Raw genomic sequence first — 12,354 nt, 5'->3', positions numbered from 1 at the left:
ACCTCTCCAGTTTAGAGAGAAGGATGTTGTGGGGGACCTTGTCAAAGGCCTTACAGAGGTCCAGATAGACAACATCTGTAGCCCTTCCCATGTCCACTGATGTAGTCACTCCACCCTAGAAGGCCACTAGGTCAGTCAGGCAGGACTTGCCCTTGGTGAAGCCATGCTGGCTGTCTCGAATCACTTCCCGGTCCCCCATAGGAATCATAGCTTCCAGGAGGATCTGTGCCATGATCTTCCCAGGCACAGACGTGAGACTGACTGGCCTGTAGTTCCTGGGTCTTTCTTTTTTCCCTTTTTAAAGGGGGGAAAAAAGCTTTTTAGGTAATTCTGAAAAGGTTTATATATATACATATGTATTTATATGCATGTTTTATGTTCTACTTTCCTTCAACCCTACTGCTTTCAAGATTTATCAGTGTTTAGTAACTAAACATTCTTGCACTCTTCCTCCATGTATTGCTAAAAGATGATCACTTTGAGCTCTAAGCATGGTTATTTTATAATGTATAGCAATGCCACATAACAACTTAGGATACAGACTTGGAACTATAAGCAGGAGGTTACCCGAGATGGATTTTATCCTTGACCCTATCTTAATCCACAAGCAGGATTACCGCAGGGATCAGCAAATAGCCAGCACTTAACACCATGAGAAAACGAAGTGCTAGGATGGGGCTGCAGACATCAGTAAAAGCAGATTTCATCATTTGCCTTTTTTTTTTCCCTTTTCCTTTTTTTTAATGTAACAGAAAGAAGTGGGGAGCACTACTCTTGTCCCCAGCTTGGAAAGAAGAATGCCCGAGTGACTGAAATGGGCTGTTGGGGGCTGCTTATTTCCAGGGTCCTTTAGAGACCCTGCAGCTTCCCCCTGCTGCTCTAACTGAATGTATTAGCGCTCTGAAAGGATTCATTATACCAGTATAATGCCCTGTAACTCTTAGGAGATACAACATTGGGAAATAGAAAATTCTCCTTTCCTTAGAATGAGTAATCCGAATATAGAGATGGAAATTGCCCACAGTGCTTCTAAAGCAAGGTTTCACCACAACTCTGTAAATCACTGTTGTAACTTAGTAGTAGAATGTACAAAAAAACCCAGCTGGAACTTTGCTCTTGGGTGATTAAATGCCCATAGCCACTGGTTACTTATTTACAACTGGGAGTTCACAGTCATGTTTACAGAAGGTCCTGCGTGTTGTGTTTGCCTGTTAGAGGTGATGGTTACTTGTTCATTCAAAAACATGTTTTTGCATACAAGATCTTCACACCAAAACTGCAAATCCTGGAATGATTTGCAGGAGCTTTCTCAGTCTGTGCTAGAGAGTTGCTGCTGCCCCATGTCCTGCAAAATTAGGACATATTGCAGTGATAACTCTGTCCAAATGAAAAATTGATCCAGGATTAGGTTTTAACACTATTGATCAGCAATACTTACTTGGAGGAACACATAGCTTCAAATGTTCTGAGCATATTTATATAAAAAGTGTGATATGTATGTGTAAAAATGCAAATTCTGTTTTCTGCAGATAGTAAATATAGTTGACGCTGGTATGGGGCCTGCTTGGCATCCTGGAATGGTGGTAGAGGAGATGGCTTCAAGTTCAAGTGTTCTTGAGTTGGAGGGGAGAGTTTGTTTAGGTTTTTCCACTTCCCGTCCAAATATAATTAAAACTGCTTTATCCACTGGAGACAAGAATAATCAGAAAACGCCAGAGTGACTTTGGAACATAACCTTAATTTTCATAGAATTTATGAAACTTAGAAACACTAATTTTTCTCAGCTCTTTGAAGTTTTTGATACATTTTGAAATCTATGCAACTGATTCAAGATGAAAATTCCTGGGCCAAATGAACAAGATGACAGCCTTCACTTACATCCTTGCTTCTTGGGCTATAAGAAAGGCTGCTGCAGCCTCTCTGACTAGAGTGATCTAGGTGGTAGAAATGGAAGAAACAGAACCAGTAAAACTGTCCTCCTCCTTCCCACTGAAAGTGGGGCTGGGAAACAAAGTCTCCCACTATTTTGTGTTTCATGCTTCAGGTCTGCTGCCAGAGGGCTCCCATCAGGCTCCAACCCTTACAAGTCTTGTATGTAAAAAGTTATTTTGTTGTGTTTCAGGAGGTACCTCCTAACGGCACTGACTTCATGTTTATTCTGGAACACGTTTGGCTCGAGTGCAGCTATGGACTCTAAACCCAATATACTTCTGTTTCTGGCTGATGATCTTGGCATCGGAGATATAGGTTGTTATGGCAATAATACCATCAGGTAAAAGATCTCTCAATACAATATATTTAACACTATAGAACACCTATCCTGGGTAATTAAGCCTAATTATAAAATAAGAAATGTTCTTAATCTCTTAATCCAAGGCTCTAGTAGTTGTGTATTTAAGCACTTGTCTATATGCACAAAGGATTGGGGCCTAAGTAAACAGTGTGCAGTGAAAGCAAAAAAAAATACCATATTTTCATTTTGTTTTTTAAGTTCTTTCTGGGAATTCCTCCCACCCCCTCCTCCATGTGCTAACTCTCCAGCCACTTGTTTTAGTATGAGTTACTGTTTTCTCTCTTCCTCATGCGTGAATTTCTTTGTTCCTTTTCATGCATAGTTAAGCAATACTCTATCCATCCAGTGCTTTTCCAGAATCCCTTGCCATCTCCTCCAAAACACTCTGATCCAGACTCATGTGGACTGACCCACATGATTTATTATGTGACTATGTGCCTTCAAAACTAGTCATTACATTCCTTCAAAACTAAAAAGGCAAAGCAGAACTGAATGGGCATTGGGAGCACATCTTACAAGCCTCAGCTCAGGTCCTCCAAGTGGAGCATAGGCATTTTGTTGGCATGCTCTGGGTGCATCTGCCTTGCATGATGTTGGTGGGATTGTGCAGAGAAATGGGAATGTGCTTGTGGAACTCCGTTGTCCTCCTCTGCTGGTGGTGACGACAGCGGGGAGGCCTCTTTCACTCTTTGTAGTGTTGCAGTCCATTCTTCTGGGAGAGTTAGGCTCCCATGCAAATGTAACTATGTAAAGTTATCAACATATTATGAAATAACTAGCACATGTTAAAAACGTGGAACAGAAAGTCTTGGTTCCAAGAGCTCCAGACACCCTGGGAGATTCTCTGGCTCAATGAACTCTGAAATTTAGGGTCCAAATGTGCTGGCAAAAGTGATCTGTTGGCAGTATTAGAATAGAAAAATATCAGCCTTTCTTAGATAGGTCTTTCCATTTCAGTTTTATTTTCAAACTAAACAGTACCAACAATGCCTAGGTTTCTTTTCAGTGTTGCCAAATGCACTCTATGGTTGTGTCCCAAGAATGGATTCTCCAGTGGCTACAACCCAGTGTATCAGACTTGTTTCTATATCAGTCCTGGAGTATGTAAAGAAGAGATTTTTCTTTTTTTTTTAAGGAACTGTTATAAAGCTCTAGTTCTTCTTGGCAATTTATTAAAATAAGTTTCAGATTACCTTGCTTCTATTAAACTTCAAACTCTCTTTTAGGACCCCGAACATTGACCGCCTGGCAAGAGAAGGAGTGAAACTTACTCAGCACATTGCTGCAGCTCCGCTTTGCACTCCGAGCAGAGCAGCTTTTCTCACTGGCAGATACCCCATCAGATCAGGTTGGGCCTATTTTTGAATTACAAATTTCTGTGTATGGTGCTGAGGTACTACAATAGCCGGTGAGTATTGGAACAGGAGAATTCAGCTATTTCCTCAACCTGAGATAGAAGATACACTGCTAGAGGCTCAAACTTTCTATAAGTAACTTCTGAATGGGAACCACTGCCTCACCAGCTTGACAGATCTTTAGCCTGACTTTATCGGATAAGGGATCTCCATGTGATGGAAATAGATAGGTATGGAGAAATGCCAACAGCAGTAATATCTGTCATTTCCTTGCTGCAACACAGCCTAGGGCCAACTGATGGAATTCCTCTTGATGGTGATGGTTAGAGGTAAGGGCTTGAAACAGGGCTCCCAGGAGAAATGGGTGAGTTCATTGCCGACAAAGTGCAGAAAGTCACAAAACTCCAGTGAAAAATGGAGTGTTGCATCCATTCCCCACCTATTGAAGGTGCCTTATGAGGATTTCATAGATATCCAGCTCTCACTAGGTGCTATATAGGAAAATTAGATGCTTACTTTGAGAGCTAAGTGCAAAACCAGCGTGTGTTGGGTGAACTGTATCTAACCTAACATGATACAACGTCCCTCTGAGGTAGGGAAATGCAACTGTAATCTCTCATTTTAGATGAAGAGCAGAGAGACTAAATTATCACAGTTACTCAGAAGGGCAGAAAATAAAACCTACTATATGCTGTCACCAGTGATTTATTTCAGTTTGATGGTAAAACTGGTGCCAAGCAGTATTTGTTTTGAAATACAACTCTTGACTGCCTGAAGTACTTAGACACACTGATGTGACTGCCTACAAGATATGCCCGGTTTTACGTCTTGTGAGGAACTCTGCTGGCTTCAGGTTGAGCTCCTGACATGGAGGTTGACAGGAGCAGCCCAGCCTCTGCCGGCAGAGAGCGAAAGGCCCGCAGGAATGACCAGAGCTGTTTCTGTCAGGGATGGCATCCAGCAACAGGTACCGAGCGCTGCAGTGGAACGCCGGGTCAGGAGGGCTCCCTGCTAATGAAACTACTTTTGCCAGGCTGCTACAGCAACAAGGCTATACCACTGGACTGATAGGTAAGGGGAAATGTTTTAGCATGACTTTGAAGAATGAACTAGTTATATGAAGGGAATTTAGGGATTGTATTTGCCCAAAATGGTCAGCCACACCTCTCCAAAAGGTTGGGGGGGGGAAACCCTCTTCTTTGCAAGACGTCTAAAAATACTGCAGTCTAAAAGAGTTTTAAGACAATGCTAATGCCTGTACAGGGCACCCGAAACAGGAAGAATTAAAAACTGTCTCATGATTATAATGGGTGAGCATTTATTTTACTTGGCCTGAGACTTTTCAAAGGTTGGTCCACTGTGAGAGTTTTGTTAATGTAGAGATTTTTCCAAACAAAAAAATGTCTTTAAGTATTTCATCTGCCTTTAGGAGGCAAGAAGCAGAGAAACCAAAGAGGAGAGGGAAAGAAAGGAACAAAGTTTGTAACCACAGGAGGAGAAGACGAAGCATAAGTGCCTCACAGATGAGGTTGTGAGGTCCAAAAGAGGCGTGATACTGTGGCTGTTTCCTCAGATGAAGCCAAAATGCAAAGGTGTCAGGGAAACACTGCCCCAGAGCACCTTCCTGTCTGTGACTTTGGTCAGACCTCAACAGTTCCAAGATTCATCATTCTTTTGCCAAATATCTCTAAAATCAACTGGCAAAGTCTCTCTTTTCCCTTCCATTCGCTTTTATTACTGTCAAGTGACAGGCACTCCCGCAATGGATCCCTTCACATAAATGGGTAGGTAGGGTAAGCACTGTGTCCCTTAAAGCCAGGGAGTTTGGGGTCAGCTGTGCCAAATTCATTGTCATCTCCAAGTGCTGGAAATAGATGTGGCTGCATTGAATCACGAGCTAATGAACTGTAGTCTTCCTGGCTGAGTCTGTAATTACTCGGCATTCACATAACCCAGCAAACCTCAGGGTCCTTTGATCCAGCACATTTTCTAAGCAGACAACAGCTTCTGTCTACTTGCTCTATTTCGGGCAGGGATAGAGTGAAAGGTTGGTTTACAGCCTTTTCTCCTTTTCATATGGATTCGGGACATGCCTGAGAAATCGTCTTCCTGACTCTGGTGATCAAGGTATCTGTTAACATTGGCCAACAGTTTACTGGATCTTCCAGTAAATTTGTAACATTATGTTAAAATGAAGTTGCAAGTAAATAATTGAAAGTCAGGAAGGGAATGTATTAAAGCAGCCAGGGAGTTAGAGTACCTTAATTCCTTGATCCTCATTGAAAGGTAATGAAATCCCATCCTTATGTGACCCTTAGCTGAGTAGCTGAGCGTCTTGCAAATTTCTCTGTTTATCCCATGTTCGTTTGCGGATTGCCCATTACGGTATGATATTCACCTGATCAGGTACTGGTTTTGCCCTTGTGCATGAGGAGAATGTGCTGATGCTCTGTTGAAAAACAGAGTGACTTGCCTAATTCCCAAACAGATGCTGACGATGCTACCTTGGGCTCCTATTGAATTGTCTACTTTAATGTTCTAATTTCTTTCATGCTTTAAAACCTTCAGGAAAGTGGCATCAAGGTGTAAACTGTGAATCCTTCAATGATCATTGTCATCATCCTCTAAATCATGGGTTTGACTACTTTTATGGTATGCCTTTCACACTTCTAAACAACTGTCAAGAAAATAAACCTCCAGAGCTGGATGTAGCCCTTCAAGCTAAGCTTTGGGTTTACAGTCAGATAATTACTCTCGCTGTGCTCACTCTCACTGCTGGAAAACTGACTGGTTTGATTTCCATCCGCTGGAAGATAATTGCCTGTTTTACTTCGGTGGGCGGCCTTTTCTTCATTTCTTGGTACTCCAGTTATGGCTTTGTGCAGTATTGGAATTGTATCTTGATGAGGAACCACGATGTCACTGAGCAGCCAATGAGGTTAGAGAGGACTGCTTCCCTCATGCTGAAGGAGGCAGTGTCATTTATCAAAAGGTAAATGATTGTCTGTAGTTTTCTTTAAAGGGGTCAGGATGTTCTGGGCACTTGGAATAGAGTATTTTTCTCCAGTAACTATAGCTGTATCATGATAACTGCTTTGAAACTCATATTCAAGTTCTCTATTTAGAAACCCAATGCACTTAAATTTTAATTGCAACCGTCTCACATTGGAAGCTACAGTAAATGAGATGGATGTTAACCAAATGATACATGGTGTTGGTCTCTTTTCCCAAGTAACAAGCGATAGGACGAGAGGAAATGGCCTCAAGTTGCGCCAGGGGAGGTTTAGGTTGGACATGAGGAAAAATTTCTTTACTGAAAGAGTGGTTAAACATTGGAACAGGCTGCCCAGGGAAGTGGTTGAGTCCCCATCCCTGGAAGTATTTAAAAGACGTGTAGATGAGGCGCTTAGGGACATGGTTTAGTGGGCATGGTGGTGTTGGGTTGACGGTTGGACTCAATCTTAGAGGTCTTTTCCAACCTTAATGATTCTGTGATTCTATGACCATCTCACTATGCCCTGTAATCTGTAATTACTATATTTCCTCCAAGATTAACCAGCTAATTTTTACACTTCACTCTACAAGCCTCATTTGTGCTCTTTTTCATAAACCCTACAAAACACCTATATAAAATGTGTGTGATGCACAAAATTATTTCATGTGAAAATCTCAAAACACTTTAAACCTATTTTTATGGATTGAGAAGGAAGCCAAGTAAGATCATCCATTTTCTAGATTTAAGTTCTGCCTGCACAGCCTTCTATAATATTTCTGTGTCTTTCTGTAAAACAGGGAAAGTAACTATTCTTTTCTTAAAGTTTGTGAAAACAAATACACTGAAAATTGTAAGTGGCCATCTTAGAAAAGCCACATGAATATTAAAGTAAATCCAAGACTGTGTCCAGTTGCATTTAATTAAAAAGGCATCAGAGCTAGGCATCCAATTCATTTAAACACTGTGCAAATACTATGCCTGTTTACACATTGGAATTTGAAAATAACTTGGCTGAAAAGGATCTTTCTTGCCCACATTTCATGCAAAAAGAAAACGGCCAACTGTGATCAATGGGGATGCACTAGATGTGGGTACAGTCTAGACCCAATGTGTGTGTCTGTGCATGGATGAATATGAAACCTTTCAAAATATTCCAAACACACAACAAAAATTATTTTTATTTTTTGTTTGTTTTTAAGAAACAGGCATGGACCATTCCTCCTCTTTGTTTCCTTTTTACATGTTCACACACCCCTCTTTACCACGGCAAAATTTCTTGGGAAGAGCCGTCATGGTTTATATGGAGACAATGTAGAAGAAATGGACTGGATGGTGGGTAAGTATTCTTCATGAAGGATTTGTTTCAGACACATACACCCCTGTATTTTAAAGCAGGAAAACTAATAAGGCCAAGATACCTACAGAAAGCTAAGCTATTAAAAACTTCTTATAGGGCATTGCAAAAGGTAATTATTGAAACATTATAAATGTGGCTTGATCTTTCTAATTGGTTAATAGGAACCTTGCTGCCTCTTTTCTTAAATTCAAGGCAAAATTCTGGATTCGCTTGACAAAGAAGGTTTGAAAAATCATACATTCACATACTTTGCCTCTGATCATGGAGGACACTTGGAAGCTCAGGATGGATCTGCCCAGCTAGGTGGCTGGAATGGTATTTATAAAGGTAGGAAAAACACTATGACTTTACATGAACGTTAGAATCAGAATCACAATGAATTTGCCTGGCTGAAGCTATCGAGGCTGGAATGAGTTGCATTTTTATCTTGAAATATAGGTGACATACAGAGGTGCTTTAATCTTAAAGTCACCTTTTCTTTCAGTAAAGTGTAAGCATTATTACACATCTCCTTGCCAAAGGTATTGTCTAGCTTGATACATGTAAATTATTTGGTGTTCTCAAGTAAAAGGCGCTGGAAAAAATGTGATAGTTCCCAATATTGAATTCTCTCTCTGAGGCTTTTTTCTCCTCTCTCCACAATAGGACTGTTTCCTCATTTGCTTGCTTCTTTTTCTCATTATGTTCCAGAAATCATCGCTGCCCAGCTAATCAGTACAGAACAGAGTAAGGGCACATTGTGTCATGACTTGCGGCAACAATTTATTCCCTGTATGCCTTTATATTCCATGCAAAATCAGTGACTGGCATAAAATCTAAATGGCCTTGGTGGTCTAAGAGGATCTCACTCTTTACGTCCTGCTTGTCCCTTTCTGCTGTGAAACATTCTTCAACCTGCTGAGCAGTGCAGTGGCTTTTTTCAGTCCAAAAGAATATGCATTCATTGCACTTTCTCCCACTTACCCCAACAGTCCTGTGTCATCAGACCACCTCATCCTGTGACCTGTCATGAACATGTGACAATATGTGTCAGGACTTAGGCTCTGTTATCACCAATGAGCCATCCACCTCTTGCCCAAACTTTTCATGTTTTTATTTTCCTAAAGCAGGTTTCTTCCATTTCAAAACCTTCTTGAGCTGCTCCACAGGGGACAGCAGAGGTCAAAGACATGGAATTTTGGCTCCCATGAGATGGGTGCTCTGCTGCTGAGCAGTGGAGCTTGCTGGCCCTTATGAAAGGGAAGGGCTTTCAGTTAGTCTGTTCATCCTCCACCTCACTCCCTGCTTTTGCTTGAGAAAGCTCTTCTCTTTGTGGATAATGAGACTGATTCATAAGCCTGATGGGATCTAACAAAGACAATGTTTTTTTCCATATTGAATATATGAATTAAAACAGGTTTCTGCTTTGGGAGTTAGGTAAATATTGTCTTCATACACCCAGCATCAGGATGCTTTATTAGGTTAGTTTCTGTTAGTACCAAGTTGAGAAAAGATGTTTTTCTGCCATTTGAAGTAAAGCGTATATGGTATGATTTCATAGGTTCAGATTTTTTGCTTCTGAGTTAAGAGATGTTGCATTAAGTATTGAGAGAGTCAGGTCCAAATCTCAATTTCAAAAAAGGGGGAGATGCATAAGGCATATGGAAAGATAAGTGTTAAGGACACATGTTTTGAAGGGAATCCATGGCTATAAAGAGAAGAAATTATTTTTTAGCTCTTTATTAAAATAGGATACTAATTAGTAAGCCTTGTGTAGGTTTAAAGAGAATATAAAGTATTTCTTCAAACTTGTGAGTTCTTCCAATTTCCAGTTCCTCTTCTTTTCTTTTGCTGGGAAGCTCTTCAATAACACAGGTGAATGCAGGCAACCCATGAAATGGAGGATAACAGAAGGTTGAAGCTGTTTTATTGTTGCTGAACATAGAGATTGCCTCCCCCTATCTTTCTAGGTTTGGATGAGTTATATGTCACATTTTGAGGCCTTCTAAAGTATGTGAATTCCAATGCAAATGAAGAGTCAAATCTGTTGGATAAGCGGTGTATTACTGCATCTTTTTCTGTACATTCAAATGCAACAAGCCAATGAAAAGTTTGTGTTTGCCTCTGAACTGCCATATGTTGATTCATTTCACTGCAGGTGGAAAAGGCATGGGAGGCTGGGAAGGAGGGATCCGTGTGCCAGGAGTATTTAGGTGGCCAGGAGTGTTACCTTCAGGCACAGTTATTGATGAGCCTACGAGTCTCATGGATATTTATCCCACAGTTGTTCATCTGGCTGGAGGAATATTGCCACAGGACAGGTATGGAGAAGTTTTCAACAGGAGAGATTGATAGGAGAGCTAACTACCAACAATTTACTGTGTTTCTTATCATCCTTGGAGGTTCCACAAATATTGCTTAGCCTTAAGCCTGGTCTGAGATTTTGAACTACTGAGCAAACTCTCCCAGATATGCCCACAGGTGTGCTCATGGCCAGAGGAGTTGTTCCCGCCAAAGACCAGGTGCTAGTTTCAAACCCAGGTTCAGCCTCATTCATGAAAGAATTGGTGGCTGAGGTTGTTTTGGTACTAACTGACTTGACTTACGGACACTTGTAAATACCTCCTAAGGTCATTAAACCCATCCTTGCTCAACAGATTTCTTTAAGCTCCTTTGAAAATTTCTAAATGTAAACAATTAAGAGATTGGTATTGATTACCTGAATAAATTACTTTTTTCCACTAAACCAAGCTCTAAATATTGTTTACGTAGTGCTGAATGGAATGAGTTGACCCAGCTATTCTAAAAAAAAAAAAATCTAGGGATTTAAATATTGGCTTGGCAGCCTGCTGGCTGCTCTAAACCTATGACCAAATTATTCTGTATGCTGTCTCAAGCACTGGTGCAGCCAATGCAAAGGCAGTGATAAGTATGCAGTTCACTGTCAGGTTTGCCCCCACCTGAATACACTTCTCCCCATTATATTAGGGTGATTGATGGACGAAACTTGGTGCCTTTACTGCGAGGAAGAGCTCAAAAGTCTGAGCACGAGTTCCTGTTTCACTATTGTGGGTCCTACTTGCATGCAGTGCGGTGGCACCAAAAGGACAGTAAGTATAAACGTTTGTTTTGTGATAACTGCAAAGCATGAGTTTTCTCCTCTTGATAACCATCTTGCTAATTGACAAATTTATTGCATCATGTGTGTTATCAGTACTGATAGCTGAGATTCTTGAAATTGTTGTGCATGACATACCAGTGACTCCGGCTAGCTGGACATGTCTTAACAGCAAAGCAATATTTGTTACAAACCTATAGGAAGTGGGGTGGGAATACAGGCTGTCTACTACTACACTGGAAATTTAATGTGGTTTTCTTCATCTTTCTAGTGTTTTCCATCTTCAATGTCAGTACTCCACATAGAGAATCTGATTTGTGGTGATTGGGGTGCCAGGGTGTGTGAGAAGAGGTCTCCTTAGTAAATAGCTGTACTCCTATTGCTTGAAGGCACTTTCTGTTTTCCTCTATTGTCTTGTAGTTGTGCCATAAGATTTTTTTCCTGCCAGGTGGAGCCATCTGGAAGGCTCATTATGTGACCCCTGTCTTTCATCCACCTGGGGCTGGGGCTTGTTATGGAAAAGGAATTTGCCCATGTTTTGGGGAAGGTGTGACCCATCATGACCCTCCATTGCTGTTTGATCTCTCACGAGACCCTTCTGAAGCCAAACCTCTGTCGGCTGACACCGAGCCCCTCTTTGACACTGTAATAAGGAAGATTGGAAGAGCCATAGAAGAGCATCGCAGGACACTGACTCCAGTCCCCGAGCAGCTCTCCTTGTACAACGTCGTGTGGAAGCCGTGGCTGCAGCCGTGCTGTGGGACGTTCCCATTCTGTTGGTGTGATAAGGAAGGCAACAGCACACAAGTTTGAGATGGATGTCTACTAACATGTCCTGTGGCACTGAGTCCTCTGCTAGCAAAGGTTTCAGAAAATAACTGTGTCCTTTCTCTCTCTGGGAAGCAAAGTGGATGAAAATAAAGAAAAGTAATGTTGATCAGAAGTTTTTCCCCTTCATTCTTCACCACTAGCCCAAGGTCTAAGGAAATCCTGTCTGGTGTGGTAAAGGGCTTGAATGGAGACTGGTTTTGCAGATTTATGTGTAAGAGATGGCTGTAGAGGTATATGCCTAAACTCTGCCTAATTTACGCCTGCTCAAGGAAGATAATTGGAGAACTCTGCGGAGAGCCTAGCGTGTTGTGCTGAGCAGGCAGCAGTAAGAAATACTAGACTTACGCAGAACTCTAGATGTTTGCAGTTGCGTCCCTATAGTCCACAAATCATGGTCGTACTCTATCCAAACATAGAAGTTTGCTT

General features: G+C 41.4%; 1 protein-coding gene across 1 annotated transcript; it reads left to right on the top strand.

Moving 5' to 3' along the window:
* The first annotated feature begins 2,128 nt into the window (after positions 1–2,128).
* On the top strand, positions 2,129–12,034 carry LOC103900645 (arylsulfatase D). The gene is made up of 9 exons (XM_019472616.1): positions 2,129–2,272; positions 3,520–3,641; positions 4,597–4,719; positions 6,217–6,640; positions 7,843–7,979; positions 8,193–8,327; positions 10,138–10,300; positions 10,968–11,089; positions 11,546–12,034. Exons 1-9 carry the CDS (start codon positions 2,187–2,189, stop codon positions 11,908–11,910), a joined length of 1,677 nt encoding a protein of 558 aa, XP_019328161.1. The 5' UTR covers positions 2,129–2,186; the 3' UTR covers positions 11,911–12,034.
* The last annotated feature ends 320 nt before the right edge of the window (positions 12,035–12,354 follow it).

Source organism: Aptenodytes forsteri, unplaced genomic scaffold (genome assembly GCF_000699145.1).
Source record: "Aptenodytes forsteri isolate BGI_AS27 unplaced genomic scaffold, ASM69914v1 Scaffold212, whole genome shotgun sequence".
NCBI classification, from domain to species: Eukaryota; Metazoa; Chordata; class Aves; order Sphenisciformes; family Spheniscidae; genus Aptenodytes; species Aptenodytes forsteri.
The sequence above is the reverse complement of the archived record's forward strand: the minus strand, read 5'-3'. Positions and strand labels throughout refer to the sequence as shown.